The sequence below is a fragment of the Anticarsia gemmatalis genome, chromosome 6 (genome assembly GCF_050436995.1).
Source record: "Anticarsia gemmatalis isolate Benzon Research Colony breed Stoneville strain chromosome 6, ilAntGemm2 primary, whole genome shotgun sequence".
Lineage (NCBI taxonomy): Eukaryota > Metazoa > Arthropoda > Insecta > Lepidoptera > Erebidae > Anticarsia > Anticarsia gemmatalis.
The window spans coordinates 3,661,285-3,689,198 of NC_134750.1; the positions used below are offsets into that span (position 1 = coordinate 3,661,285).

At 34.2% G+C, this 27,914-nt stretch overlaps 1 protein-coding gene across 3 annotated transcripts in view; it reads left to right on the plus strand.

Moving 5' to 3' along the window:
• Positions 1 to 27,914, plus strand: part of LOC142973502 (uncharacterized) — a 126,263-nt gene that overhangs the window by 65,937 nt on the left and 32,412 nt on the right. The window contains exon 1 of one of the 3 annotated variants that reach the window (XM_076115272.1): positions 9,953 to 10,110. The exons of 1 other annotated variant lie outside the window; for it this stretch is intronic. In XM_076115272.1, the coding sequence (XP_075971387.1) occupies positions 10,079 to 10,110 (32 nt within the window). In that variant the 5' untranslated portion in view covers positions 9,953 to 10,078. Of the gene's footprint in view, positions 1 to 9,952; positions 10,213 to 27,914 lie in introns of those variants that run through there. One more of the 3 variants, XM_076115271.1, reaches the window with a different exon arrangement.

Below are 27,914 nucleotides of genomic sequence, written 5' to 3' on the forward strand. Positions count from 1 at the left end.
ACATATCTTTGTTGTGACTAAAACATAATCTGTAACAATTTACGCCAAAAATCTTGGCATGAACCTTGAATGTCATAGTTTATTTAACGCGAAGTGTTTCTCTTTGAATCAAACTCTAAATATAGTCTATATATCTATGTGATCTATCGTATGGTTAGTGGTCAACCTAGTGTCAGAGTTATTCAAGCCCACACGGCTTAACGACTGTTATCTTAACTGACAACACCGGGACCGACCTTTTTACGTGCCCTCCGAAGCACGGAGAAGCTCAGTTCAAATACCACTATGCGGTCACCCATCCATAGAATGAGCGCGCCAATAGTTCCTTAACCCCAGAGATAGTTTACCGACCGGTGAGCACAACTGGCTACTGAGCGCTTGAGTCAGTTTTTGTAACTATTTTAAAGTATATTCCGCTGTTAGTCGCGCCGTGAAAAACGCGAGTCAACGACACCGTAGATCAATTCAGTCAGGCCTAAAGCATTAAACACAAATAGGTTCTTAATTCTTAAGAAAATATTTTCTATACAGCCATCTTCTCCCGCCTACAACTTTGTTCCAATGATGAATGCTCTAAAACATTTTATTAACATACTTTATTATCCCTTTCATTGAATAACTTTCGAGTCATGGACTGACGTAAAACTTTGGCAGTTAGGAGACAGTGACGTTAAAAGAAAATTGAAAATTCACAGCTAGTAGTTTTATCTTAGTACTATTTTATACTAGACTAGCTGACTCGTGCAACTTCGCTTGCGTCACATAAGAGAGAATGGGTCAAAATTATCCCCGTTTTTGTAACATTTTTTTACTGAAACTCTGCTTCTATTAGTCGTAGCGGCAATCTAACACAAAAAAAAAATTCAAATCGGACCAGCAGATCCAGATTAGCGCGTTCAAACAAACAAACTCTTCAGCTTTATAATATTAGTATAGATTAGTATAGATATTATTTTTTTATGGGGCCAATCACATTTGAACTTAGAAATAAACTAATATCCAATCAATAAAAGCTCGTATTTATTTATGTATTTATCCATAAGCGTCTCATGTGAATATCTAATTTTGCAATATCAATAATTTTAGCGTATATTTTACAGTTGTACAAATGTATAGACAACTTCTTATACGAGTTCATTACTCGAAATTGCACTTAGGGTGGTCGTAGCTACTTTCTTCGAAGTCTAGTAAAATATTTACTGGTGACAGGCCAATGACAGGCAATAAGGGGTAATAAATGCACCAGCCGGGCTGTCTGACTGTCTAACCCCCGGTTTCTGAGTAAATTTAACAGTAGTTTATCTATTCAATAGCGTTTTTTTTTGTATGAGTTTTGACACTATTGAATAGATAAACTACCGCTAAATATACCTCAGAAACCGGGGGTAAATGCCTATCAGGTATTTGTCATCAAGATGTATTAAAAACTTTATAATGTTTTTTTACTTATATGGCTTAAAAATAGATCCATACCACGAAAATAATAAACGTACGATACATATCGAGCGCGCGTCGTTCAAATGTCAGTCACTCGATAATGTTTGACATTTAAATGGCACTAAATTAGTTTCTTTGACGTATGACACTAAAGTCAACGACAGCTGTTGACAGTATCCCAATTCATTCGCGAACGTTTCAGAATATTGTATCTAGAACTTTACCGCGATTCTCTGCCAATATTGACTTTTGACAACCGAACAGCTATCGACAAATTTTGTATGAAAATTCATGGAAATTATTGAGTATATTGCTGCTTTTGCGTAACATGTTATCAACGTAAACTAAAGGAGAAATCAATGCACAGCCTAATGGCTTTCAAAAATTGACAACTGAAATACGATATAGCCCCCTAAACCCTTAATGGGTGCCGTAGGAAAAAAAATTCTCGATAGTTGCGACTGTAGAAAATCGCGCTTCTGTTTTATTTCGAAATAGCCTTCAATCAAGTTAAATACACATCACATATTGGAAATTTACAACAGATTTACCACAATGCGGAACACAACAACTAAATGCTATGAAACAATCGTAAACTAGTACTGGAATGAAACACAGATGCGTAGCTCAACGCAATCACATGAAAACCCACTCTCAAACGTCGATATCGTCTCAATATGTCCGTAGCCCGCGGCGGCGGCGTTCGACAAATATTTGATGCTTTGGATTTTCGCATTTCCCTTTGTGAATTTTGACGAGGTGATTTTGTAAGGCATTTTTTTTATTCAACGTGAGCTATATTATATACTGACTTACACAATACACAGCTGGTTGCTTGTAGTTTATGTCACTGTTTTAAAAAGTCGGACTTAGGCCCAGCGCAGACAGACCGGAATAATCCTCGCGCGGTCTCGAGCATTTTCTTTACGGCTCGCGTATGCTCGAGCATGCTCGCGACTGCGCGAGCCTGCGCGAGGAAAGAGTTCTGGGTTAAAGACTTTACATTAAACATGCCAGTTTGTCGCAAAATTCGTCAACGATGGTGGACTGGGCCATGATTATAATTGCTCTTTTGGCTGAAGAAGAATAAAAATGACTTTCTCCCTATTTAAACTCAGTAGCAACATTGAAATTTTTCGTACGATGCCGACGGGGGCGCGACGCCGCGTGGGGATACCCGCGCGTCCTCGACGACGCGCGAGCATTTTTTGTCAGGTCCAAGCAATTATGCACTTTATACAGATGATTTTAAAGTTGATTTTCAAGTGCGTTAAAAAAATCCTCTCCGCTGCGCTCCTCTCGGTCTGCGCTGACCCTTACGCTTAATTGTATAGGAGACTGCGTTAACGAAAAAAATATTAAACTAGTACTTACTCTTAGAAAAGTTCATACAAAATTCTCACGCTGTATTTTTCGTAAATAATATTAAAATTGTAATTCTCATTTAATACCAATAAAAATAAGACACTGTGACGTCACTATGTCATATTTCTTTACTAAAATGTGGTTTTGACATTCCATAAAGAGTAGTTTATGACGTCAAGGGTGTGGCCAGCGAATCTTTTTCTATACGACAATTTATACAGTTAAATAATTCTGATGTACTTTATCTTTAATCGTTTAATTCAGTAAATAAATCAGTGCGACTGAAACCTAAACCAAATAAAATCCTACACAAAGTTAATCTTTTAATTAATCAAATTAATTAACTAAAAAATCCAATATATTGTGGATGTGTCCCAACCTCCGCGCTGTCAGCGTCACCGGTCCGGAAAATTGTTCGACGTTCTAAAACACCCCGACATTTTTTATTTCGTTCGGAAAAAAGGACAAATTCGTTAACACCATCCTATCTCTTTGGTAGAGGCATGTTACTGACAACGCTATTTCCGTACGACGGGTTATTTTTTAGAACAAAAATATTTATTGGTAAACTATGCAACTTCATCAAAGTTACCTAACGGTTTTTATTTTGTTAAAATTATATTATTTAACAGAAATCTCTTTGATGTGTATAGTAGCGATAGAAATACTTTTAAACGTCACTTAAATACTTGATTACTATTTCTGCATTCGGTTGAAATATTTTGATTGTTTACAATCCGGATTTTTACGACATAGCTGTGTCTATCACAAAATACCCGGTTCTATTTCAGAAAGGGCACTCACATTTGTATATAGCAATACAAGATAAGATACACAAAGCTTAATAAAATTGTTTTATTAACCAAATCTTAATTGAATAGTAAAAAAAACTGTTTTTACAGTTTCAGGACGACTTTAATTAGCGATGGACGCTGAACACTTTACGACTGAAGCAAATGAACCTTGTTAGAATGGAGTTTTAATTTACATTTTGAACTACCCTCGAATGATTCGTTATTAAATGTTGTCTAAGTTGAAGGACTCCTGGTTCAAGATTGTTGGATTAATTGATAACAAGACAAAACAAATAGTGAGGTTCAAGAACAAGTTGCGGTTATCGCAAATACTGTTTTCATATTAATCGTACTTATTTACTTCCTATGTATATTTATTACTCTGACAAACAAAAGCTTCTGACCGTAATGCTCTACAGTGGGTACAAGGGTCGAGTATCGAGATTTTGTCATTTAAATTGCACTGCCAAAATAGTTCCTACGAAGCCCGCTAGAGGCGCTGATCAGATTTTCGTGCCAAATTTCTCGACAGCTAATAGATTGTCGGTAGTCGATATTGCTAGAGAATTGAGGAACTCATTTTGATGCACAGATTATTTCCTATTCTATGTGTTGATACACTACGCTATATTTAAATCCGGGACACGCTTTTTCATGCGGACAGAAGTTAGTATTAAAAATTACCCTGGGGTCACCTCCTGGAGTGATTAAGCCTAGAATCTCATATTAACACAAATAATTAATACTAAAACAATTTACTTACATTCATGTATTTGTACGAGAACAAGGTTAAATATCGATTCAACTCGGAATCAGAATGAGCAAGCCGGATCATGTTGATTTAGTAAATCATCAATAATTTGTAAACTGAGCATCGAATCGGAACGTGCTCGACACACATCCTATTGTTACATTGTTTTGAATTGAAAGCGTACTGAATTTAGTAAATTCTTTCGCTATTGACGTATCGTTTGTTGTAGAATAATCGAGTTGATTTTCTAGTGGATTGGATTTCATTTGAGAAAAAAATTGAAATACTCGTTCAAATTACTAGGTATATTAGCCGGCGGGAGAGCCCGACAGACCCCCGCTTTCTCCTTGGAGCGGGACAAGCAGTAGTGCATATTCGTGAAGAACAAAAAAATAAAAAAAACGTACTAGATATATTATTATACTAGCTGACCCGCGCAACTTCGCTTGCGTCACATATGAGAATCATAGTTTTCCCCGTTTTTGTAACATTTTTCACTGGTACTCTGCTCCTATTGGTCGAAGCGTGATGGGCTATCTAACACTGAAAGGATTTTTCAAATCGGACCATTAGTTCTCGAGATTACCGCGTTCAAACAAACAAACTAACTCTTCAGCTTTATAATATTAGTATAGATAGTATAGATGTGTCACATACATGAGATTCAAAATACTCTACCACTATACACAACCGACTGTCTATCTTTCTTTGAAATACGCTAGAGGCGATGATTCGTTTTTCATACTCTCGGTGATCAATAATGTTGGTTTTCCTTAGTTGCGTTGTAATTATTAACACAAATTATACAATAACAAAGCATTAATGTAATCGAGGATTATATTATAGAGGTCAGTGCTAACTGCTACTTAATTGTGCGGTTAAATGTAGATATGTATGTGAAATAAACGTCTGAACGTTGACTTCAATGAAAATATAACTTTTAAACTCTGGCGTATAAAAATATTCGCCTATATAAATAATGTAAATTAACCAATATTTTTAAAATAAATCTAGTTATGATTTTGCAACCCAGCTCATTCGATATTCATAGACATAACCACAGCTGATGAGCTATTTGTTAGTCACATTAACCGACTTAAAAAATAGTAGGTTCGTTTCAATTATTTTGCGGATACCAAATTATAACTTGTCTTTACTTTCACGCTCTTTACTAAGACGATGATTTAAAGCCAATAACTAAAGACTTAGTATGTACCCGTTAGCAACAGATCAGCTCTGGGAGGAAATGGCAATAAAAAATCAGAAAGTAATCTCGGCTAAAAATAAAAATTCTTCCTCAAAGTTGTTATTTTACAACAAAATATTTCCATGGAATCTTCCCCTAAAAACATTACAGAAATGATTATCCTATTACTGATAACATCAATCTTATTAAAAAAAAGCAGACAAAAAACTTTATAGAAAAGAAAAAAAAAACGAATTACTAAGTTAGTAAGGATTGTACCAAGTGGCGTTCCTTGGGTTCCGCCTACTCCTATGGGAAAAAGGCGTGTTTTTCTGTATGTAAAAAAATTAAATTACAATAAAAATATGCACAAAATCATGCCTTTTTCAATAAGGATTGGGAGAGACCAAAGCACGACACTTACTATGATCCCTGCAAACATACCTTGCTTCATTCTCATCCAAACATCTTGTCATACAAAATTATCAACTCATGAATCTTTAAAAAAAGCATAAACAGAATAAAAATGTTTCGTATAAACGAGTACTGAATCACATTGTGAAACAAATCATGTTGCATTCATTGGATGTAAGGAACAAAACACCTTTGTGGGTAATCAAACACATGGTAACATCGTTACATTACATTGTTTGTAAATCAACGCGTGTGGTGTCAGATAAAAAAGTAGGTGCGTGTAATGTTGCCAGATGTGACTTATAAATGCTGTTTTATTTTTGAGAATACACATTATACTGTATAGGAAAAAGGCGTGATATTATGTATGTATAAATACACATTAGATATCAATACAACAGTAGTTATCCCGTACGATCCACTAGTGTATAATTTGGATTAATTCAAAGTGAATATATTTTTTTTTAACCCATTACTGTCCCACTGTAGGGCAAGGGTCTCCTCCCGAGCGAGGGGGAGGAGTTAGGCCTTGAGTCATATTTTGTTTTATTATATTTTAATTAATTAATTAATAATAAATAAATAAATATTATTGGACAACTCACACACGGTCATTTGATTCCAAACTAAGCAGAGCTTGTACTATGGTAACCAAATAACTGATAAACATACTTATATACTTCTAAATATATACTTATATAGATAAATTGACAACCAGGCTCAGAACAAATACTCGTGCTCATCACACAAAGATTTGTCCCGGGTGGGATTCGAACCCACCACACGCGGCGCTACGGTTGTTGCGGCGAGGTGACCGCTTAAACCACTGCGCCAAACGTGCAGTTATTAAATTATTTTTGAAAAACACATTGCCTGCGTTTGATTCCGAGCCTGTATCTATCCTTAAGCTACATTTCAAGCAAGGGTAAGTAAAGTAGCTGTGCAATAGGGAATAGACAAGCGTTTACACTTATGAATATTATTGTGGATTTCTACAAATAATAATCTACTGTCTTTAGCATTAGTACTACAAACGGAATTTGGAAATGTCACACGTCATTCTTAAAATAAATATAATTTTTTTTTTTATTGGAATTCCCTGTGTATCATCGTTTATTTAGACACCATTTGACTATGCAGTTTCTATGTAGAACTTAATTAAAGTGTATAACTTTATTACGTATTCAAATTCAAATTCAAATTATTTATTGCTCACTCAGTATTCTTTCTGTATTTATGACACATCAGAAACTAGTAATTCGTAACACATTACACTATCGATGCCTCATAGATCAAGAATCAGGAAAAATCGTGCCGTGTCGCAAAGTCGTGACGACACATCTCTCACAATAAATGACGTCAGTTATTTATCACGAGAAATACAGCTTGTATTAACATTCTGCGTTATTCTGTCTTAAAACACATCAAGCGAGACACTGACGTTGAAATATTGTTCGAGTCTTCCAAAGTTATTGTTTACAGACGCTTGCATCAGATAATTAGATGTCATTCTGCTAACATTGGCTTCAAAAATATGTTTTTTTAAACAACCTTCGTTGAGGGCGATGTGAAAGATAATTTACTTAACTTGGGAAGTTAATTATGAACAGTAATGCCCTGGACTTACACGATAGGGACATTATTATCGTGTAAATCGAAGCTACGTAAGACAGGGTACGTATTTGGATATAAATGGAATATGAAAAACACTCTCTTATTATCATGTTTGTAAAGTACTTCATAGAACCGTATTAGCTTGACTGTCCTTTACTTTTCCACAGTGTACATTTTTCGTGTAGATACTTGAAAATCCGGTATCAAACTAAGACTTATTTTTTTTATAAATAAAGCCCTTATGTATGTATGTACTTAAATTAAAAGCTAGTAAGCTAGTTAGCTAGTTACAAATACATAGTAATACATAAAATTACGCCTTTTTTCCTTAAGTGTAAGCAGAAACCTAAGAATGGCACTTGGATCCTTACAAACTTCTCTTGCCTCATTCATATGTCTTGTCATACGGGACCGCCGGCTGCAAGTACCACGCTGCTACGTACAAATTAATATTTACAAGAAACTTTTATTAAATAATTTATATATTGAGGTTGAAAATCGCGTAAATACGAAATATCATAAGGCGAAGTACTTCGGTACCTATTATAATTTTTATTTGCCAACTTTTATCTGAAAGTCATTAACGAATAATGGCTTCATTAATTGCTTTTACAAAACAAATGCTCTGTTTATTGATCATGTAAATTGATTTGTCATGTCTTAATGATGATATTATGTAAATATTGTCAAATAAAAGTACGCGTACTGGCCATTAATGTAAAATATGCCATTTTGCTATTTCAATATGTAATTCTAATTGCATACCATGGAATATGAAGGTTTTGTACTTTAACAAGACTTTCTGAAGATCAAGGGTTTCTGAGGTACATTTAGCGGTAGTTTATCTATTCGATAGCGTTAAAACTCATATAAATTAACGCTATTGAATAGATAAACTACCGCTAAATGTACTCAGAAACCGGGCATTAGACAAATAAACTATACCATATTAAACATACTGTATATTCTTGGAGGAGACCCATGCCCAGCAGTAGGACATTAATGGGTTAAATTTATTTATTTATTTATAATCTTGTAAAGTTTTTAGAACAAAGAATTTCACTATTGATAGCTTTACATACAAATCTAGCCGATAAATAAACAAATAATTTATTTAACTTTACATATTTCTTGAATCTTTACTCTTAATGATTGTTGTTTAAAAATACTCACTAAACGACTGTCATTTAAAGATGCTACTTCTATAAAACAAACTAAGCTTATCGTCAAACTCTACATCAAATAGGCACACGTGACTCTACATAATAGTTTTGTACTTGAACTTCTAATAGCGTTAACCGACATATTTGTAATTTTAATCGTAAAAACTCTACATCGATAATTGCACTCGACAGATATTTGAGAACTCTACGTTTTTACCTTCATCAACCTTTTTTGCTTGCGTCATCGTAATCAACATTGTCGTCAAAATGCTGACTAGACATGTTAAAATACATTGTTTTTAAGTTTTTGAAAACATTTCGTATGTGTACTATTACAGTCTTTTATAATCAACACTTTTGTGTTAGTAATGAGTAATTCTAGGAATAGTAATGATGCGATGGATGTAATAATATTAATGTTTGTTTTATGTCCTAGTACCTTCATTGATTGCGTCTCAAAATAAATATTTATTATTATATCGTGACATTTACTTATCGAGCTCGATGAACCGACGATAGCGCTAGAGTCCCTGTTTACTGTCCAATGAGGAAATGTAGAGAATAATTAAACGCAGATAAATATTCTAATGTTATACATCTGCAGTGCAGCAACTGTCAACGTTTGTACAACATAGAGACAAGCCTCTACAATCTCTACAACCGGTCCTCTAATAGCCAATAGGACAACTTTCGTTTTTTATTTTGATCTCGTGTTTATGACTAACAACACGCATCTTTCTGTTACAGGTAAAATCTTCATCAATACTTCAAATCAACGGTTAAAATCTGGTAAGAAGTAATCATTTCATGCCAGTGCAAATTAGGTTTCGCGTGACGAAATGAGGGTAGCTACTTATCTAGTTTATTTATATGCAAGATGTTGATTCACATTTGCTTCGCCAACAAAATCGATGAAGGCGGCGGCTTACTCCGTGTCACATTATTAAATCATGAAGCAGCAGCGACACTGACCGCATTTCGGTTCAGCCTGCAGCATCCAACACGGGGAAATGCACCTACTTTCTTTCCACTGCATCTAGCGGGCTTTGGCTACAATCACCAGCTCTATACTCGCACAAAACAACACATGTTTTTTTACTCAATTCTTCTCGATGAACTCTATCGTGAATGTCATAGAGTCTATATTCAGCTGTCCGGCTTCTATTTAGGCCCTATACACCGCGCGCACGATCCCGTTTATTTTTCCGTAGCGAGATGGGTAGAGTCTCGCAGCTCGGTTAGTCGCTCGTAAGCCTCGGCGCGGGTGAGGCGCGCTCGCGAGTGCTCGTCAATAAACTGACGATTATTTGTGTGACACCCGTTTTTTTGGAACATGTGCTGTGTTTGATAGAAGATGACCGGTGAAATTTGCTGCAGCCAAAAATGGTATGCGTTGATTTGTGCGCGTAGCTGAACAAGAGAGATGCACTTGCGTGCTCTACTCTCACTCGAACGGACAACCGCCGGCATGAAGGGCCAACCGGTTTGGTGAGATCTCTTACCGATCCACATCATGTAGAATAGAAAGCCCTTAGCTTCGACCATTATTTACTTGTCAACGTCCAGTTTTTGTTTTGCTTGGCAATTGTTTTTGCTTTAGTGAATACTGGGGGCATTGTTTGTAGTGACACGTACGTGTAATGTCAATCGCATAGTCAAACATGTTGTGTCTTAGATAATCAGCACATTTTGGTCGACGGTCGCGGGATTTTTTGTAGAGCTTTGCAACATTACATAATTGTGTGCAGATATCATTCAGACACCGAACGTTGGGAGTTTTCATTTGTGACTTACAATACGCTTTTGAATTGGAACGCGCATTGAATGTGTGATTACGATCACAAAACCGACGGCCGATGTTAATGGAAGACACTTTTATAAAATTAATTTGTGTAGTTGATTAATATTCGAATTGTATTTTGATGTCCTACTTGAGTGACAACATTACTTTTTAGGCGTAGGTGTTTGAATATAATAGAAATATTGATGGTCACTCTGAGTGGTTAGTTTTCAATTATTTGTCTTTGAAGTGCTAAGTAGTTAGTGAATAGTTTTACTAGCGTGCTCATAAAATATAATTAATTAGTGGAGCACTCCCTTCGTTCAGCTAATGATTTGTGAATGCAAATGCAGGGAGGGATCGTTTAGACCTCATTTGTGAAACTCTAACTATATTATTATGTATACGTTGTTTGATAAACATCGTATACAAATTTTTTTATCTACATATTGTTTGTTCTGCCTGTTAATGAGAATATTACTTGGAAATTGTTTGTTTTGAAGATTATTTTGATGGAATTAATGTATAACATTTTATTATGATGTATTATATTCTTGTCCTCGGTGACTCATTGTTGTGTTACAATGTCTACATTTCTTTGAAATATTTTACTATCTTCTTTCATGGGAAATCAGTTTTACCTCTTATTCTCTTCTTCCTAAATTCTACCTTATAGTGTAATCGGAATAACCATTACATGAAAAAAGCAGTCATAGTTTACTAATGGTTTCTTAACAAGAAATCTTTCAAATAACTATCTTCTGCTCGCTAAATGAAGTCAATCAACTGTCATCTTATTGGTTTCTAAGAGTCTCCGAAACTGTACCATTGAAAGACAAACAATAGACACACTCTATTTCCTTTCAGAAAGCTTGATCAACTTAAGATCAAATTGATCAGCTTTCGACTTAATTTGATTTTGATTTGATAGCCGTTCAAGAGGAAAGATCCTCAAAAGAACATTTTGAAGACTTTCCTGAGTTAATTCTATTAATTTGAGACAAAATGAATTAGACATTTGTAAGTAATTTACGAGGGGTAATTCTAAAGAGAATTTTGTTAAGACAGTCTGTAGAATGTAAACGTTGCCTTTGAGATAGCCTGAACAAACTTTCTTAGGGACACGTTCACTCGCCCCGCGTTATATTAGTTTGCGCTACCAATAAAGTCCTTTAGCTATTTCACACTTAGTTGTTCCTCCACTAGCTTTTACACAAGGCTAATGTTTTCGCATTTTATGCACTTTTATTATTACAACATAAACCGTTTATTACAGCGTCATATTCCAAAAAGTATTTTTATTACAAATGTTATAATATTCTTGTAAAATAAACATTTTATAGGTTTAAGCTCGGAATTTGCACTCATCGGCTAAAAATTTGCGGAATTTTACGACCGTGACATAATATTTTGTCAACAAAGTGGTGATAAAACTGGTATTTTATTCTTTATGTACAGGTACCTATAATGGAATTTTTGTGAAAACCTTTCGCCGATTAGTTGGATGCAACAAGCGATAAGGTGAATTATTTCTTATAGGGATCACGTCTAACCAGATCAGGTTGCAGATAGCTACCATTAACCGTCGGTAATCAGATGTTTATCCACGTTAATGTACAACGTGACTGTTTGCACCCTATCGTGGTGTCAGAGGGATATCTTGGCTCACCGACCACGTGTGTTGAAGTCACGCGGATTATAAATAAAACGACGCACGAGCTAACTAACTGCATAATGTTTATACGCACTATTTTTTACGGGGATTAAAGGCATATGTTTGAAATATTTTTATTTAATACAACTTTAAAGTACGTGTATAAAATTAATATTCAGTCTGTTTGATAAGGAATTAATTAGTATATAGACAGAAGGAAAAAAAACCTGGCGTGACGTAAAAAGAATAGAGATAGTTTGAGCTCGTCAAAAGATTATTCGAATTAAATAATTGTACAATTAACTAATTAGTATTCCGAGATACATTATATAGCGCGGACTCATTATGAGTATATTGCAGATTTTAAGGAAAATTGCTAACAAATAAAGAATGTTATGTATATTACTTGTTAAGGCAACTATAGTTTAAACGTAATATCGTCTTATCCAAACAAACCAAATGCGTTATCAGCAAAAATAATACGTTTAGCGATCAGCTGTTGTTACGATGAATCGAATACATCCGTCGGTCATTCCGATTATTCCGTTCGTAACTTGTACGATTGCCAAAGTTCTTCAACTTTCGTTTACAATGAAAATTCTTTTTTACGTCCACAATGGAGTAAGAATTCAATATCAAATGAAGCACAATCGACTATTATCTAGACTCAATGTTTTCTTTTAAACAGAGTTTGTTAAATCTTTGTTCAAAGACATTTTACTTTCAGTCACTGTTGTATTTGAATTCAACAAATTGGGAGTGTTTTCCTCAACATCAAAGTATTAATATGGTTTCGTCTCCCATTGTATGATATTTCTGTTACATCTGATAGAGTCAATGTTTCGAATTCAAACCATAATCTGACCAGATCTGGCCATGAACCCCAAAACGACCTCTGACTCATAAAGGACTCTATAAAAGGAGAGAAGCTTGTTACAGATGGAATGTTAAATAAAGACAAACAGTTTAGATGAACATTTATTTTTATTATGATCACCAAAATTTATAAAACCGGTTCTTTACTGCATCTAGTTTTGTCTATTTATATTTTTTTATCCGAAGCATAATTTCTCTTATAAAATTTTCCGCTCTTCTTTTTAACCAAAATATTACGAGTACCTTTTTACCTTTATTACATAAAAGCCAACCCTTTCGCAAAATACATTTTCCACAAAAAACTCAATTATAAAAAGCCCTGGAGATGGACGCAATTATCATCATCAAGTAGTTGGAGGAAGGGGGAGAGGGGGGGGGGGTAATGGGGGAGCCTTTCTTACTCGGCTCTACACTCTACGGACTCGACAAACTCTACCTACTCTCATTAAAATTGTCGACGAACGGTGTCCATTGTTCGCTACAATGCTCTTGTGAAATTCTATACAGTTGCGCAACGCACAATATAAACTGTACTACACGACGCTTACGGTTGCTTTTATGGAAGGAAACGAATCGTTTAGAAATGCGTTTAGTACAAAGTAAATTGCTCTACCCACTCTGTGATGTTACGGATATCAGGAACTGTTTCTTTTGAAGCGTATATAGTACAAATAATAAAACAATATTGACTGTAGCTGAATAAGGAAACTAATTAATACATGAAGTCTTTGAAATACGTGTTCAAAAGACGCAAAATGTAAATGAAATTCGGAAATAGATAATAGGAGTAAACAATTTTATCATGCCGAAATTACTTGCTATTTTGAGCCTGTAGTTTAACACACAATCCCACATCTCATTTAGAGAGTATTCCAGTTAACATCAAACTACAAAGAAGCTTCATCTCTAAAGAAAACAATCTAAATAAATGCATCAAAGTTAGTGGATCATCTTAAAACCGAATTTATAAATATGAATGTTTGTGAAAACAAATAATGTTTTACATCAACCTCATTTGAAAGCGGTGGTTTATTCATCATTTAAAATTAAATTAAAACGAGGTTAGGTATCTCGAATTATTTATAAAGAGATCTCTTTTATAAAAAAATCTGGTGAGACGATTTATATTAGGGTGTTGCCATTTCGTAGTCTATTCTACGTAACGATATTGATTCATATCTTTTGTGCTCACCACAAAGGTATAAATTATTTTTTCCTTTGTTCGTCAAGGTAATTCCCTAGAAATACGTACAAGGAAGATAGCCCTACATAAAAGACTAGCCTTGAGATCGTTAACGAAAACATTTTAGATCTTATACCTAGCTATATGACTAACAGTTCTAACTGTAGGAAATAAAAACCAATCGGAACCGTGCTATCATTAGGAAGAATTTGACATGAAACTTACTACACGATTGTTAGTAACACTACTTCTCTTGTTTGTCAAAACATACAAACAAACAAATCAGTACTACCTTGCATAACAAAGGGCTGCTTGATGTTGCTTTGTTATCGAAATTTAAATGCAAATAACTATCATCATAAATATGAATGCTGGGTCATACCGGCGGTGTCTCGGCGCCATGACATAATCGAATTGATGGGAAAACTCGAGATGCTGACGAGAAACTAATCGATTTTCAGTTATAGAGTGCTATAAATATCGAAGCGCTTATCAATGAAGACGTGATTATATTTTAAGTGCTTTACGCAAAATTTGATGCTATATTTAGATAAATGTTCAAATAAATGAGTTTACTCTCCCCATGTTTGTAATCGGATTCCAATCTATGTTCATCGAATGTCATTATGAATGTCTCTACTTGACTTTTATTTCACGATGAAATTCATGTGAAAGTTTTATGAAAAAGAAAAAATATATGTTGTACAGTATAATAAAAGAAATTCTACTTCAACTAGGCCTACTCTAGTTAAACTAAACTTGCCGCTGACCGATATTTGAACCAAAAAACGAGAGCGTCTTCAAGTTAACATAGAAAGTAAGATTTATTGGTCATAGAACAACAAGTTGGCTGTCATAATACTACGGAATATTGGCCACAAACTGCGGCCGAATATAACCTAGTGCGAGAACATAAACCTAGTTTCTTATAGCAGGAAAAAGCCGCAAACATATCACAACATATATGAAAATATTATATCGTAATAAGGGTGCTTTGTAATATCCATAGTATTCTTGTATGTATATTTTGTTGTCGTGACCTCTGCTTTGACAGATCCCGCGTCGTCTGACAACCGCAAAAACAAAATGTCCGACTTAGGGATTCGGCTTTTATCATATTGCTGAGTTGAGCTCGTTTAATCTGCGGCTTGCCCCGATCTCCCTTAGATAACGCTCAGCTCCCCCAATGACCAATAAAACCTAAAATTAGTCTCGATTAAAACAGTTTTCTTTTTTGTATTTTCGCTCCCTTTTTGCTCGTAACAAAGGAGAGTGCATTGACCAAATTATTTGGCTAAAAGACTTTTATTTCGCCGATAAATCGACTGTAGTGTCGTGAAGCACGATTGTTTTTATATGTTACACAAAAGTGTTTTTAAACTACTTTTTACCAAATACTAAAGCGTGTTATGTCAGAAATTTTAATGTTTATGTACTCGTGTAAATTTAATTTTCATTACATATGTAAAATGCCGAAACTCCTACAAGTTGTTAGAGTGTAATTCTCGCTATACAACTGCAGAGCAGGTTCATTAGAACTACTAATATTTCAATCAGCCTAATCAGAAATGATGACAAGCAAAGGCGTACTCAACCCACTCTCTGATTACACATGATTTCACTAATTTAAACCTATTTTACTAAAGCATGTCATCAGAAATGTAGTCTCAAAATTATTACCAAAATGTACTAATTTTGGTAGTAATTTGCTATTGGCTATTGATTAACGACCGAAATAGTTCACTCGTTCATTCAGGTGAACTATTTAAGCTCATAATTTGAAATTCCGGGTCGTTGTAACTATAGTAGGTCAATTGACGTGGCTTTTCTTCATATATCATGCACCATGTAGTCGCCTGTTTGAAGAATTTCAAATGTCACTTAGCTATTACATTCCTTTGTGGGACATTATTCATATTTAATTGCAGAGGGGAACGGACTATCTTTATTTGTTTTTTAAGTGTTTTAAGTTTTTCTTTTCAATGGGCATTTTATAATGCAATAGACACACGTTAAGCCTTTTTTAAATTGCTTTCGATAAAAGCTTAGAGACTAGAACAAAATAACAGTAATCACCGTTCCCAAAAGTATTTAACTATTAAAAATCCTATAATTTGCTGTCAAACTTACACAAATAGTAGTGATTAATGAGTAAAATATTATTCCAATGCAGTTTTAATGCTGAATAATGTTTTTTTACAGTTCGCCAAAATTCTCGCGCCCCTTACTTTGCGAAGTGTAGCCAATCTTTTTAAATAACTTTATAAGAAAAAACGGCATTTCGTTTGATGAAAAATAACGATTTTTACAACGGTTTACATATTATTATTTATAGGTAAAAATATAGTAATTATGATATCGTGAAATAATTTATAATCAGTTCGTTTAGTTAATTAGGTACTTTGTTATTCTATAAATAACTAAATTCAACAGCTGTACACGTACACGCAAATTTCGCATAAATAATTAAAACAAATTAATAATGCCTACACGATGTACAAATAAACGTTATTTCTATATTACGAACTAATTTCAAACAACAATAAAGTACGAAGCACGCAGACAAAATACTCATCCATTCACTCATTCGTTCAATTAATCGGTCGAGTGAGCAAGGACCGAGTAACACAAGATAATGAAAACATTTGTATGAACTAACTTTGCTGAAGATATGTATGAAATTCAATGGCCTTACCCCTATCTGATTGGTATCGTAAATTAACTGTCAGACAGACGTACACTTTATCGTATCTGTTACAGTTTCTTAGAAATCAAAGTATTGGAGATTCTCCTCGGAATATTACTTGAAATATTCAGTTTCAATCATGCACAGCATTCTTTAAAGCTTTGTATTATCGTGATCGCAAATTGTATTCCAACATTCAGCTTTGGTATTCAAAATGAAAAAACTAAAAAGTGTTGTTTTAATAATTTTTAAGTCTGTAAATAAAAGAATGTAAAGAAATCTCACGCTGAGATTAAGTTTATATTTTTCTTTTAGTTTAAATTCTTTTAAACAAAACCAAGAATATTATTTCAGATATTTTGCAACAACAATAGAATGTTTTTCTTTAGTTTCAAGATATTGATGCCTTTCGTGTTCAGTGAAAGATCAGCGACCTCCTTATGTGAATAGACATTTGAGTACTCAAAGAAATAAGAGACGTGTTCTTTTACTTAACATTTTACCATACATTTCGAAAAGGAATACGTCATATAATACAAGGAAAATAAGTACTCGGAAATATTTAGGCACCGAACCTTAATATGGGTCACATTTCGATTATTCAAATTCTAGATCTGGGAAATTATCACGTATCTCAGTTGACAAATATTTGAAAGCCTGCTGTACATTGTCTTCTCTTCTCGCTTATAGTGATTAACACATTATGTCAAAGCAGCAATGTACTGAATAGTGACCATACATTTGACGTAAACTAGTTGTCAACTGATAACGTGATACGCGTACTGAAATTGCAATGTACTTTTAATACGTCATACACAACACAACACCCATAGCATTATTTATTTAAAGTACGTACACAAAATGACTATTCTATAATCACATGTCTCACAATGTTAGCAAAACCACCGTTAGTCCCATCAAATTTCACCGTTGTTCGTAAACGCGTACTTTACGCGTGACCTTATAAAATTAGTATAATTATCATCCATTGTAAAACACTTAACTAGGGTATCACTTATAACGGCTAACATTCGCCAACTAGGCTGTTGAACTACACACCTTTGCCACAAATCAGTTTATTAGAACAAACCAATTACGAACATGGAAATAATGTCGGTTAGTTATCGACTGTAATTATGTGGAAATAGATCAAAGACACTAATTAGTGAATTGTCGAAGTATTTTTTTATGTCAAACTGTATACGGAAGCTTGGCGTTAGTATTAAAAGTCTTTAATAGTACAAAAGTTGTCGAAATTACAAAAATATAATTATAAATACAATCTAGTTATCCAGTCAGGTATTTCTACTCACCGTAGAAGATAGGCCTCCTACTCTATGCACTAATTAATATGGTCCTGCGCTTGTCTCATCCATTCCCTACACAATTAGGTTTAATTAGTATTTGGGGACCTTCTTTTCGCACATCACTGAATTGAGAGTTTAGTCATCAAGATGCACTGATCCGATTTTCAAGCAAAATTTCTCGATAGCTAGCCGGTTGCCGGTAGTCGTCAGTATCAGAGAAATCGAGAAGACTCGAAAGTTTAAAGACTTCGTGCCTCAAAATTAGATCAATGAATTAAAAATCGTTTTATAGTGATATACTTAAATGATGTATTAGTAACATTGTCACTGGTAGTACTGGTACCATTCTCACAGCCGTGGGAAGGATTTAAGAGTGTCAATTTCCTTTTGAATCTTTACAGTAATCGAAAGTGTTACTCGATGTTGCCATGGCGTATGTGGGTGGTGGTCACGGCCAACACTTGTGGCTTTGTAAAAAGAGTAAAATAACTTGCACCACGTGGTATTCTAACATGCACGGTATTTTACAAGCTTGTTGACGTGTTCTTTAACTATTTGACAACTAGGTGTCGCTTATTTTTTTGACAGTTTTTGAGCTTACTAATGTAACAAGTCTGTAGCTCGATTTTCTACAGTCGGTACTATCGAGTATAACGAGTTTGATATTTAAAATGAACAGCAAAAATGGTTTTTACGGAGCCCGCGTGAGGCGCTGATCAGATTTTCATACGAATACTCTAGTTTGCTAGCCGGTTGTCAAATGTCGCTGGTGGTAAAGAATCGGGCTATTGAGTCATGTTATCAATTGACCTAAAATATTTCGTTGCGTTGTTTCTATTCAGTCAGTAAAGATGTTAGTTTGTTCCTAATTAGGCTAACAGAGAGATTTCCCGTTACAACTCAAAAAGTGATTATTAAAAAATGAGAGTTCCTCATGTTAATTTGAACAGCATGTTAACAAAGAAATTAGTGCAGGTCGGCGAGCTAATTACGAGTCGAGACAACGGTATTCATGAGTCATGTGACGAATCATAACTCACAGTACCATGGGCACGAGACAATCGCAGAAAATAATTAGTTCAAAGTTCATTGAAGAGTTTATTTTACAAACAACAAAATTCGTAGAAGGAAAACCGCAATGTATCTTTATATCAGTAAAATATTTCACGTTACTAGTGAAGTAGTACTAGTTGTTTACGCGCGTCACTGCTGCCCCGACCGAGATACCGTTCGAGGTGTAAAAATCGCGACCGAAACCGCGTTGAAATGTTGATTGAGATTTCTAGGTCGTTTTACGTCTTAGTTGAACTATAAAATACATTTCTTAGCCAATTAAACAAGTATTAACAAGATTTTAGGTTCACGAATGTCTATTGTATAAGTTGTGCCTTTGTTAGTGCTCCATCCAGGCTATAACAAAGACTTGAATTTAATATTTCATAAAACAATGATTGAATCGTGTCTGTACTCTAGGTACATAGGTCTCGATGGGTACACAGTGAGGGTAGTCGTAAATAAATAATGGTTGTAACAACACCTGCCGTCCCATGTTACTTACAGACTCAATTGAAATTCAATTTATTTGGACACCTGCTCCCGACCCGAGTGTGTCGCAGCATTGCGTCACACTCGGCTGAAATAACTGTTCCTCGGTATCTGTTACTATTACCCATTCTTATTGGAACTGTTATTAAAAAAGAACTTATTGAAAAAAGGGCCGAATATTAAAACATATATAATAATAAAGTCTTTTTCCCACAGAAATAAGGGGGAACCAAAAAATGCCACTTGGTACAGCTAAACTATACTTCCCTTGACTCATTCACATTCATATTTGTTGAATATAATAAAATAATAATTCAAATAGGACCAAGAGTCATATCAATTCTTTAATTGAAACAATTTATGCAAATAATGTAATAAAATTGTTACGATTGCCACTAGACTCATAGATGCCATGTTATCGCGTACAAATTGATAAATTATTTATTTATAAATATCCGGGCTCTAGACATAATCAAATTACAATAGTACTATCATACAAACATAAGATCACCTCCAGCCCCAGCTTCATTTCTAGAAACGTAAGGCAGAGATGAAAGAACTCCACTTAACGATTCTATAAAACTTATTTTCTTCATCATGGGTTACGAGAATGCAAACACACTGGCAAGAATAAAAAAAATAACGACATTAAAACTTTTATGATTAAAATGACCAAATCTATTTCCAATACAGAGTAGGTATTAATTTGATTGTAAAAAATACTAGTGAATAAATAAATTGCATAGACTACCAACGGAGTTGAGGTCAGTGAACCATATTTTTTTGTCCCGACTAGAATCTCGTTTTATATTTCTTTTAGTGGCAGTTGGCAAGAAGTTCGCTAAAATCTAAGAGACATCACATGTTAGACTGGCAGATTTAGACTGCGAATTAGGTTTTAAATATTTATTAGATTTATTTTTAAAAGGTCAATGGACTTTACCACGCGATTCTTGTTTTTGTTAGAACCTTATCTAGAACGGTCGAGCTTGTTGTATTCTATAGTTTAAGATACATACAAATATTGATAAAATAATATTGTGATGGTTTATGTGTAATCAAACATCTCATCATGTAATCAAAATAGAAAAAATTATGTATTTTAATGTTTCCCAACTTGCCTATCTCTTTCTATAAAAATAACAGTAGTTGTATAAACGCGCTAGAGTTTTGGATATTTCTACTTGTACTTAGTTTAAAATAAATTCACCTTTTTACTATACATAGGTACATTATATCGTTTGCAAAGCGGACAAAAGTACAGCTGAGTGGTCGTTATCTTTATGTAATCTAGGATAAGAGCCAACTCGGCCACGTGACAAACGTGACCGCTAAAATTAACATCTTTATTGTTTAATAAACTAATTTACTATTGAAATTGGGTAATTGATTAATATCTGTACTATACTAGTAATTTTGTATTCATAATATTAGTACAATGCGATATTGAATGATTGTTATTGAATTATTCACATAAAAAATACTAATTCGGGTAAATACTAATGGTTTGGAGGTTTGTTCCTCAATCACGCAAAAACTACTGTACGGAAATTTATGAAATATTTTCATCCTCTTTTTATAACCTGGATTAACTTTTTTACTCCAGGAAAACATTAACGCGAAAGAAGTCAAAGACTAAATGTAGAGTAGTATACAACTTCAATACTTAGTTAGAAGTAATTAATTTTAATAGCAAAAGTTCATTGACTTTTATATTAGTGTATAATAATATTCATTTAGTGTCAAATATAAACAAAATTAGAATAGTCTTAAAGCATGAAGCAAAGTTAATTTGCTCAAGAAACAAGGAACCGTTGTCAGTCACGCGACAGACGCCATTAGTCCCAATAAACAAGACTTTGCCATCAAATTATCACAAATAATCAAATCAGAATATTCCTACATTTATTCTGATACTTTAATTAACACGTTTATGGATATTGTCGTGATTGATCACAATATGAATGCAATAATAGTTTCTGTCTTCAAATCGCCTACGTCAATTGACTACCCATGATCTTGTGCTATTTTCATAAGATTAAAAGTCTTATATGACAAGGTGTATGGATGTGAATGAAGTAAAAGAAGTTTGTTTGTTTCGTATCAAGTCGCGTTCTTTGGTCTTTACTTATGAAAAGAAGCCGTGATTTTATATATGTATGTATAAAAAGTACCCCTATATTGAGAAAAAGGAGATTTTTATAAAAAAAAAAATTATCGTTATTGTGAATTCAGAGATTACAAATAAGCAACAATTGCCTGTTTATAATATGGCTAAAGATTAACATACTAATACATGCAGTTAGGTACTTTCATTGTATAATGTAATGTCATATGTAATGCCTACCTTATTGTCCATGTAAATGTATTTTCATATTAACATACGTATTTACGTCAACGTAGAAACGATTGACTTATTTTAATAAGCAATCAATCATTATTAATCGCAATATAATCTACACTAGAACAATAACATAGTATCCAATAGTTGAAGATAACGAACTATTTATAAAAGTAATTTGATGGAATACGCGATAGTATTCCAGTTTAATCATCTGTACCTTTCAAATATTCATGTAAAACGCAAATACGGGTTGACAACCGAGGATTAATTTATGTACATACATTAATGTTACAAAATCGAAAGTACTGTCTGTAATTCTGTATGTTACGCTTTCCAGACCTGAACTGCTAAATTTAATAAGTCTAGTATTCTAAGAAAACATCTAAGAAGACTTATATGGCATTCAAAACTCTTGTAATCTGACCAAATTACAAGGTCTTTTTTTTTAAAGACAACTCACGCACTAAGAATTGCTCGTGTGTCGCGCGGTCTTTTACAAACATACAAACAACGGACACAAAGTACAACCAGACGAAACAATTATTTGTGGATCGCACAAATAATTATAATTGTCCCGTATGGGATTCGAATCCACGACCTCCCGACGCAATGGTAGCGGCGTGGCGACCTAAACCACTGCGCCACGGAGGTTGTTATGTTCTACTTATAAATTAAAATTTTAAAATTCAGTGGATCTTTGTCATTATAATAATGATTGCAATTTTAAACACGCTAATAAAAGGTATCGCGTTTGTTTAATAGACTGTAGCTGTTCAAACAATCTGTTTGTATTTTGCACAAAGCTTTGCGTGTAGACACTATTCTGTAGATACTACCACGTCAACTGATATTAAGTTGTCTTTTGGTCAAAAGACTGCGTGATAAATCCGTACTAATATTATAAATGCGAAAGTAACTCTGTCTGTCTGTCTGTATACTCAATCACGCCTAAACTACTGAACCAATTTGCATGAAATTTAGTATGGAGGTATTTTGATACCCGAGAAAGGTCATAGGCTACTTTTTACCTCGGGAAAATGACGCATTTCCATGGGAAAATTCAGGGGGCGGACGAAGTCGCGGGTAAAAGCTAGTTAATTATATAATTGGCTATGAGTACCTACTAATGACAATATGTATGGATGTGAACTACGCAAGGGAGGTTTGTAAGGATCGTACCAAGGCATGGTGGCAAGGCATTTGTAAGGCGTTAGTCTCTGCCAATCTCTATGGGAACCTGTATGTATTTCTACGAATCTATATAATGTCTAGAACCACATTTGACAGCTTTCAATCTGCCAACAGAATCCAGTTAATCTTTAGTAGAAATACTAGGCTATGTTTTGCATAATAGTTCAAACTAAATCTTAATTGTAAATTCAAAGTTAGGGTGTTTGTGACAGAGCTAATGAATGTTTGTATAAATTGAAGGTGATTTATCGCCGGCTGAACTCCCCCATGGCCGATAAACTATATTTAGACAGAGTTTAATAGACAACGTTTAAATTGTTGACGCTTTCATTTGTATTAACTACTAGCCTCTACTCGCGACTTCGTCCGAATAAAAAAAATAGGGTGAAAAGTATCCTATGTGTTAGTCTAGGTTATAAACTAAACGTGTACTAAATTTTATGAAAATCTATTCAGTAGTTTTTGCCTCAAAGAGTAACAAACTTACTTACGTAGAATCTTTCCTCTTTGTAATATTAAGTATAGATATGGATGTATAGATTTGCTATCTTCAGTGTAGTTAAAATGATAATGTATTCTCTGTTTCTTTCAAGCAAGATCATTTTCATTATAATCGATAGTTTATTTCGTAACACAAAGTCTTCACAACGAAACCCTTTCGTAAACTTATGTCAGGTTCTCAAAGACTCAGACACCATCTGTCACCACGGCTATACAATATCAGCAGGAAACGTGTCCAAGGCTACAAGCTACCACAGACACTGAATACACCCGTGTGACTTGCGAACCACAAAATATATACATTATACATTTTTAAACAAATTCGACCGCGAAATTCAGTGATTCACGCAAACGTGCACAACTTCCAGATGCTTTAAAATATGGCATCGTAAGGAATAAAACATCATTACCATTTGTAAAGCAAAAGTTGGAAACATTGAAAGAAGCAAAATGTTATTGGAGAATAAAGACTTTAATTTTATACTCATTCAAGTTGTGGTAAAAAGTATCCTTTGAAAATCGCAGATATCTTGTGTAACGTGATCTCACTCACTATAATATAAATGTCACTTGTTTTTCTGAAAAGCACTCTTCATTGTGCTTTTCCACGAAGAAAAGATTTGCCACCCGATTATCTAGTTCTCTATTCACACAAAATATAGAAAATGTCAAACCTCCTAGATGTGTGTTAAGACCTTTATCTGCTGAGTACATTTTAGTTCACCACCTATAATTTTATTCTCTCCTACAATCTTGAAAATGACCGTATTTATGTTAATATCACGTAATGCGATGATTAAGAGCATGCGTGTGAGAAAACGTCGGGAAACGTTTAAAATAATTGCATGTATAAAACGCGGTGAAATCTGCCCTTTGCAGTGCAGTGTATAGGTACATCGCATTGCGGCCAGTTCACACTACGGAAAACGCGATTTGCATAAAGATTAAAAATGCAAATAAAATGCTAATTCTTTTTTTATTGAACCATTTTCTTGGAGATTTGTTTCTGGTACGGTTAGTTCTCTATTCGAATGTGTTTATTAATTTTTTTACTCATAACTGTCCCATTGCCGGGCTAAGGTCTTCTCACAAACGCGGAGGGATTAGGCATTTAGTCCACCATCAGTCCCAAACCCGCAATTGGCCAGCGTAGTGGACTCAAGGGCTAACCCCTCCCTCATTATGGGAGGAGATCCTTGCCCAGCAGTGGGACATTAATAGGTTAAATTAATTTATTTTATTATATTCGTTGTTATTACAGGAACTTTGACCCGTATCACAATATTCTTAAACGAGCGTCGAACAAATTATCATTACCGTCTATACTGTTTTCTCGTAGGAATTACAATAGCTTCAGAGACACCAAGAGTTGATTTCCATTAGAAGTAACATTTCCTTTGTGGGAAAAGATATAAGAATTAATGTTGAAGAGAAAAACTCGAGTTGTTTTTCTTATCTGAACTGCGAAATTTTACGATTTGAGTAAAAATTACGGGAGACCTCAAAATCCATATTTCTTTCGGCAAAATTATTTTAAAGTAATAATTTGTAGTTTAGATTCCAAATATTTGTACGCCTCATTTGGTTTCCGTTACAAATGTTTGAGCTGCAGTGTGCCAATCATCAAAGGAATAAAGGTTGAATTACAAATAAACATCCGTTTCCTCACTTCGATCTAGACTGTATTTTATGTCATAAAGAAGTAATAGAACTGAACATCTTCAAAAAGAAAATTTCTCAAACATTTAACAAAATGAGGACTTCAATAAAATATAGTTCCATTTCTTTTAAAGAGGTTAAAACTACATAATAAAAAGTTGAAACCGTATTCATGTTTTTATAAACTGTATTAGTTCTTGATAGTATGTTGATAGGTAAGTAAACCCACATAAAGGCACTTGTGCAAAGTAATACATCTATACTATCTATACTAATATTATAAAGCTGAAGAGTTTGTTTGTTTGTTTGTTTGTACGCGCTAATCTCAAGAACTACTGGTCCGATTTCAAAAATTCTTTCAGTGTTAGATAGCCCATTTATCGAGGAAGGCTATAGGCTATATATCATCACGCTACGACTAATAGGAGCAGAGTACCAGTGAAAAATGTTACAAAAACGGGGAAAATTATGATTCTCTTATGTGACGCAAGCGAAGTTGCGCGGGTCAGCTAGTGTGTAATAAAAGCTCAGATTGCAAAAAGCTTCAGCTGTTATGTGCGTCCTATTTATTTTACTACTTTCGTATTAACGTTAACACCATTCGCTATTACGCAGGCTAGATACATATCTAGCTTTAGATACTAAGGTAATATGAAAACTAACTAAACAGAACTTAGGTATTAATAAACACGTACTTTCGTAATATCACGCTTGTTTTAGCTGAAGATTTAGGCAAAGGAGTACGAAACACGCTCACGTTTCGTCATTGACAATGTTCGCCCTATGTAAAAGCTACTATTACTATTGATTAATTAGAAAATATTTCTAGACTATCGATAAACATTCTAATATTAATTAGAAAAGATCAATAGCACTTTGCCCGACCTGAGACTTGAACCCCAATTCTTTACACTGTCTCATTTCTCCCAGTAATCTTCATAAACATTTAAAACGCATTATAGTTATAATCATATTGTCTATGTATACCGCATATAGCGTACGGGCAAAGGCTACGTCGCCGGCTGCCACGGTTCCGACCTTCGCAACTCTAGGGTCATGGCTTTCACGCAAAACGGCTCATTTGAGAAGACCCACCATTCTAACTATTCCTTCAAAACAACACGACTCCGCTACTCGCAGGGTTATGTCTGCATAACACGAAAAACATCTAAGACCACTACTACAAAAACTCGAATGTCTTTGATGATATAATAAATTTTTTATTTACATTTACCAGATGTGGCTTTTCGACACCTGAATAAAATACACCATTGACGAATTGGCGTTGTGTTAAGCGTCATTTATTTATAAAGTGCGAAAACCGTGTTTTGTTATATTGGTTTACATTTTTAAACATAACTGATGATGTCTTATTTACGTCTTAAACTGATAGACATATGTAATAACAATGCTTGGAAGTAATTGTTTACCTGTAGATTACGTGTGATAAACTAAGTATGTGAGAAGCAAATATTTACGAAACAAACGTGAATTGAATGGCAAAGCCAATAATTTTGAATTTAAAAGTAGTTTGACAAAGACCAGTTTCTATAAACTTTATTTTTAAACTGAACCGTTCAACTGATATAAAACAAGATACAATTTCCAGGTCAGTACCGCAATAAAAAACTATAATAGATGCATAAAGTGGAGCATCGTGCGTGCAAAAGTCATTTTTAAACTCGATGCAATCGTGAACAAGTAGTAAGGCCCTTGGTAATTTTTACGGCCTAACTTTTAATAAGATCTAATCACGATAGCCGTGACCCTGTACGATATTGGCGAATGCGTAAGCCTCGGCTTTCTTTTATTAATCATTCGTTTAACGTGATTTACTAGGATTGACACCTACTACCTAAGATTAATTAATTGGCTCATTAACAGCTTAAATCGCAAGGTTTCTTTGCAAATAACAGGTTTATTTTGGTAAAAAGAGAAATCTTTTTCGCTAGGCTACTGTTTACTAATTTAACATAATGACCTCATAAGAAACCACTTGAAGAAATTACGAGTTTATTAGTATTAGTTTGTAGCAGTAAGAGAGTATTAGTTGCACATTTTTTTTTGACCTATTAGGATTTCGTTAATTATGGTTATTGTTCATTTGTTTGCATTTTGTTTTGTAGATTACTTCAACTGCTAAAATTCAAACCAGTTATATATGTATCATGCGTAGGTACACATAAGTATGGCAAATAATATAATTGGCTTGGTAAAAGCATCATTGTATATTTTCCTTCCCCGTTACATACGCAAACATACCAGCCATTCAGCCTAACCCGAAAATACGTAAGCAAAAATTATATTTATATCTTCTTTATTAGAATATCTTTAAATAGACTAACCTTTTAGCATTGTGACGTCACGTGCATCTAAATAAAGTGAACAGTTAAACTGGCCGACCGAGATTGCACTTTGGGGCTCTGCTCTACATTTTAATTTAAAATAGACGGCTTGCCCTACA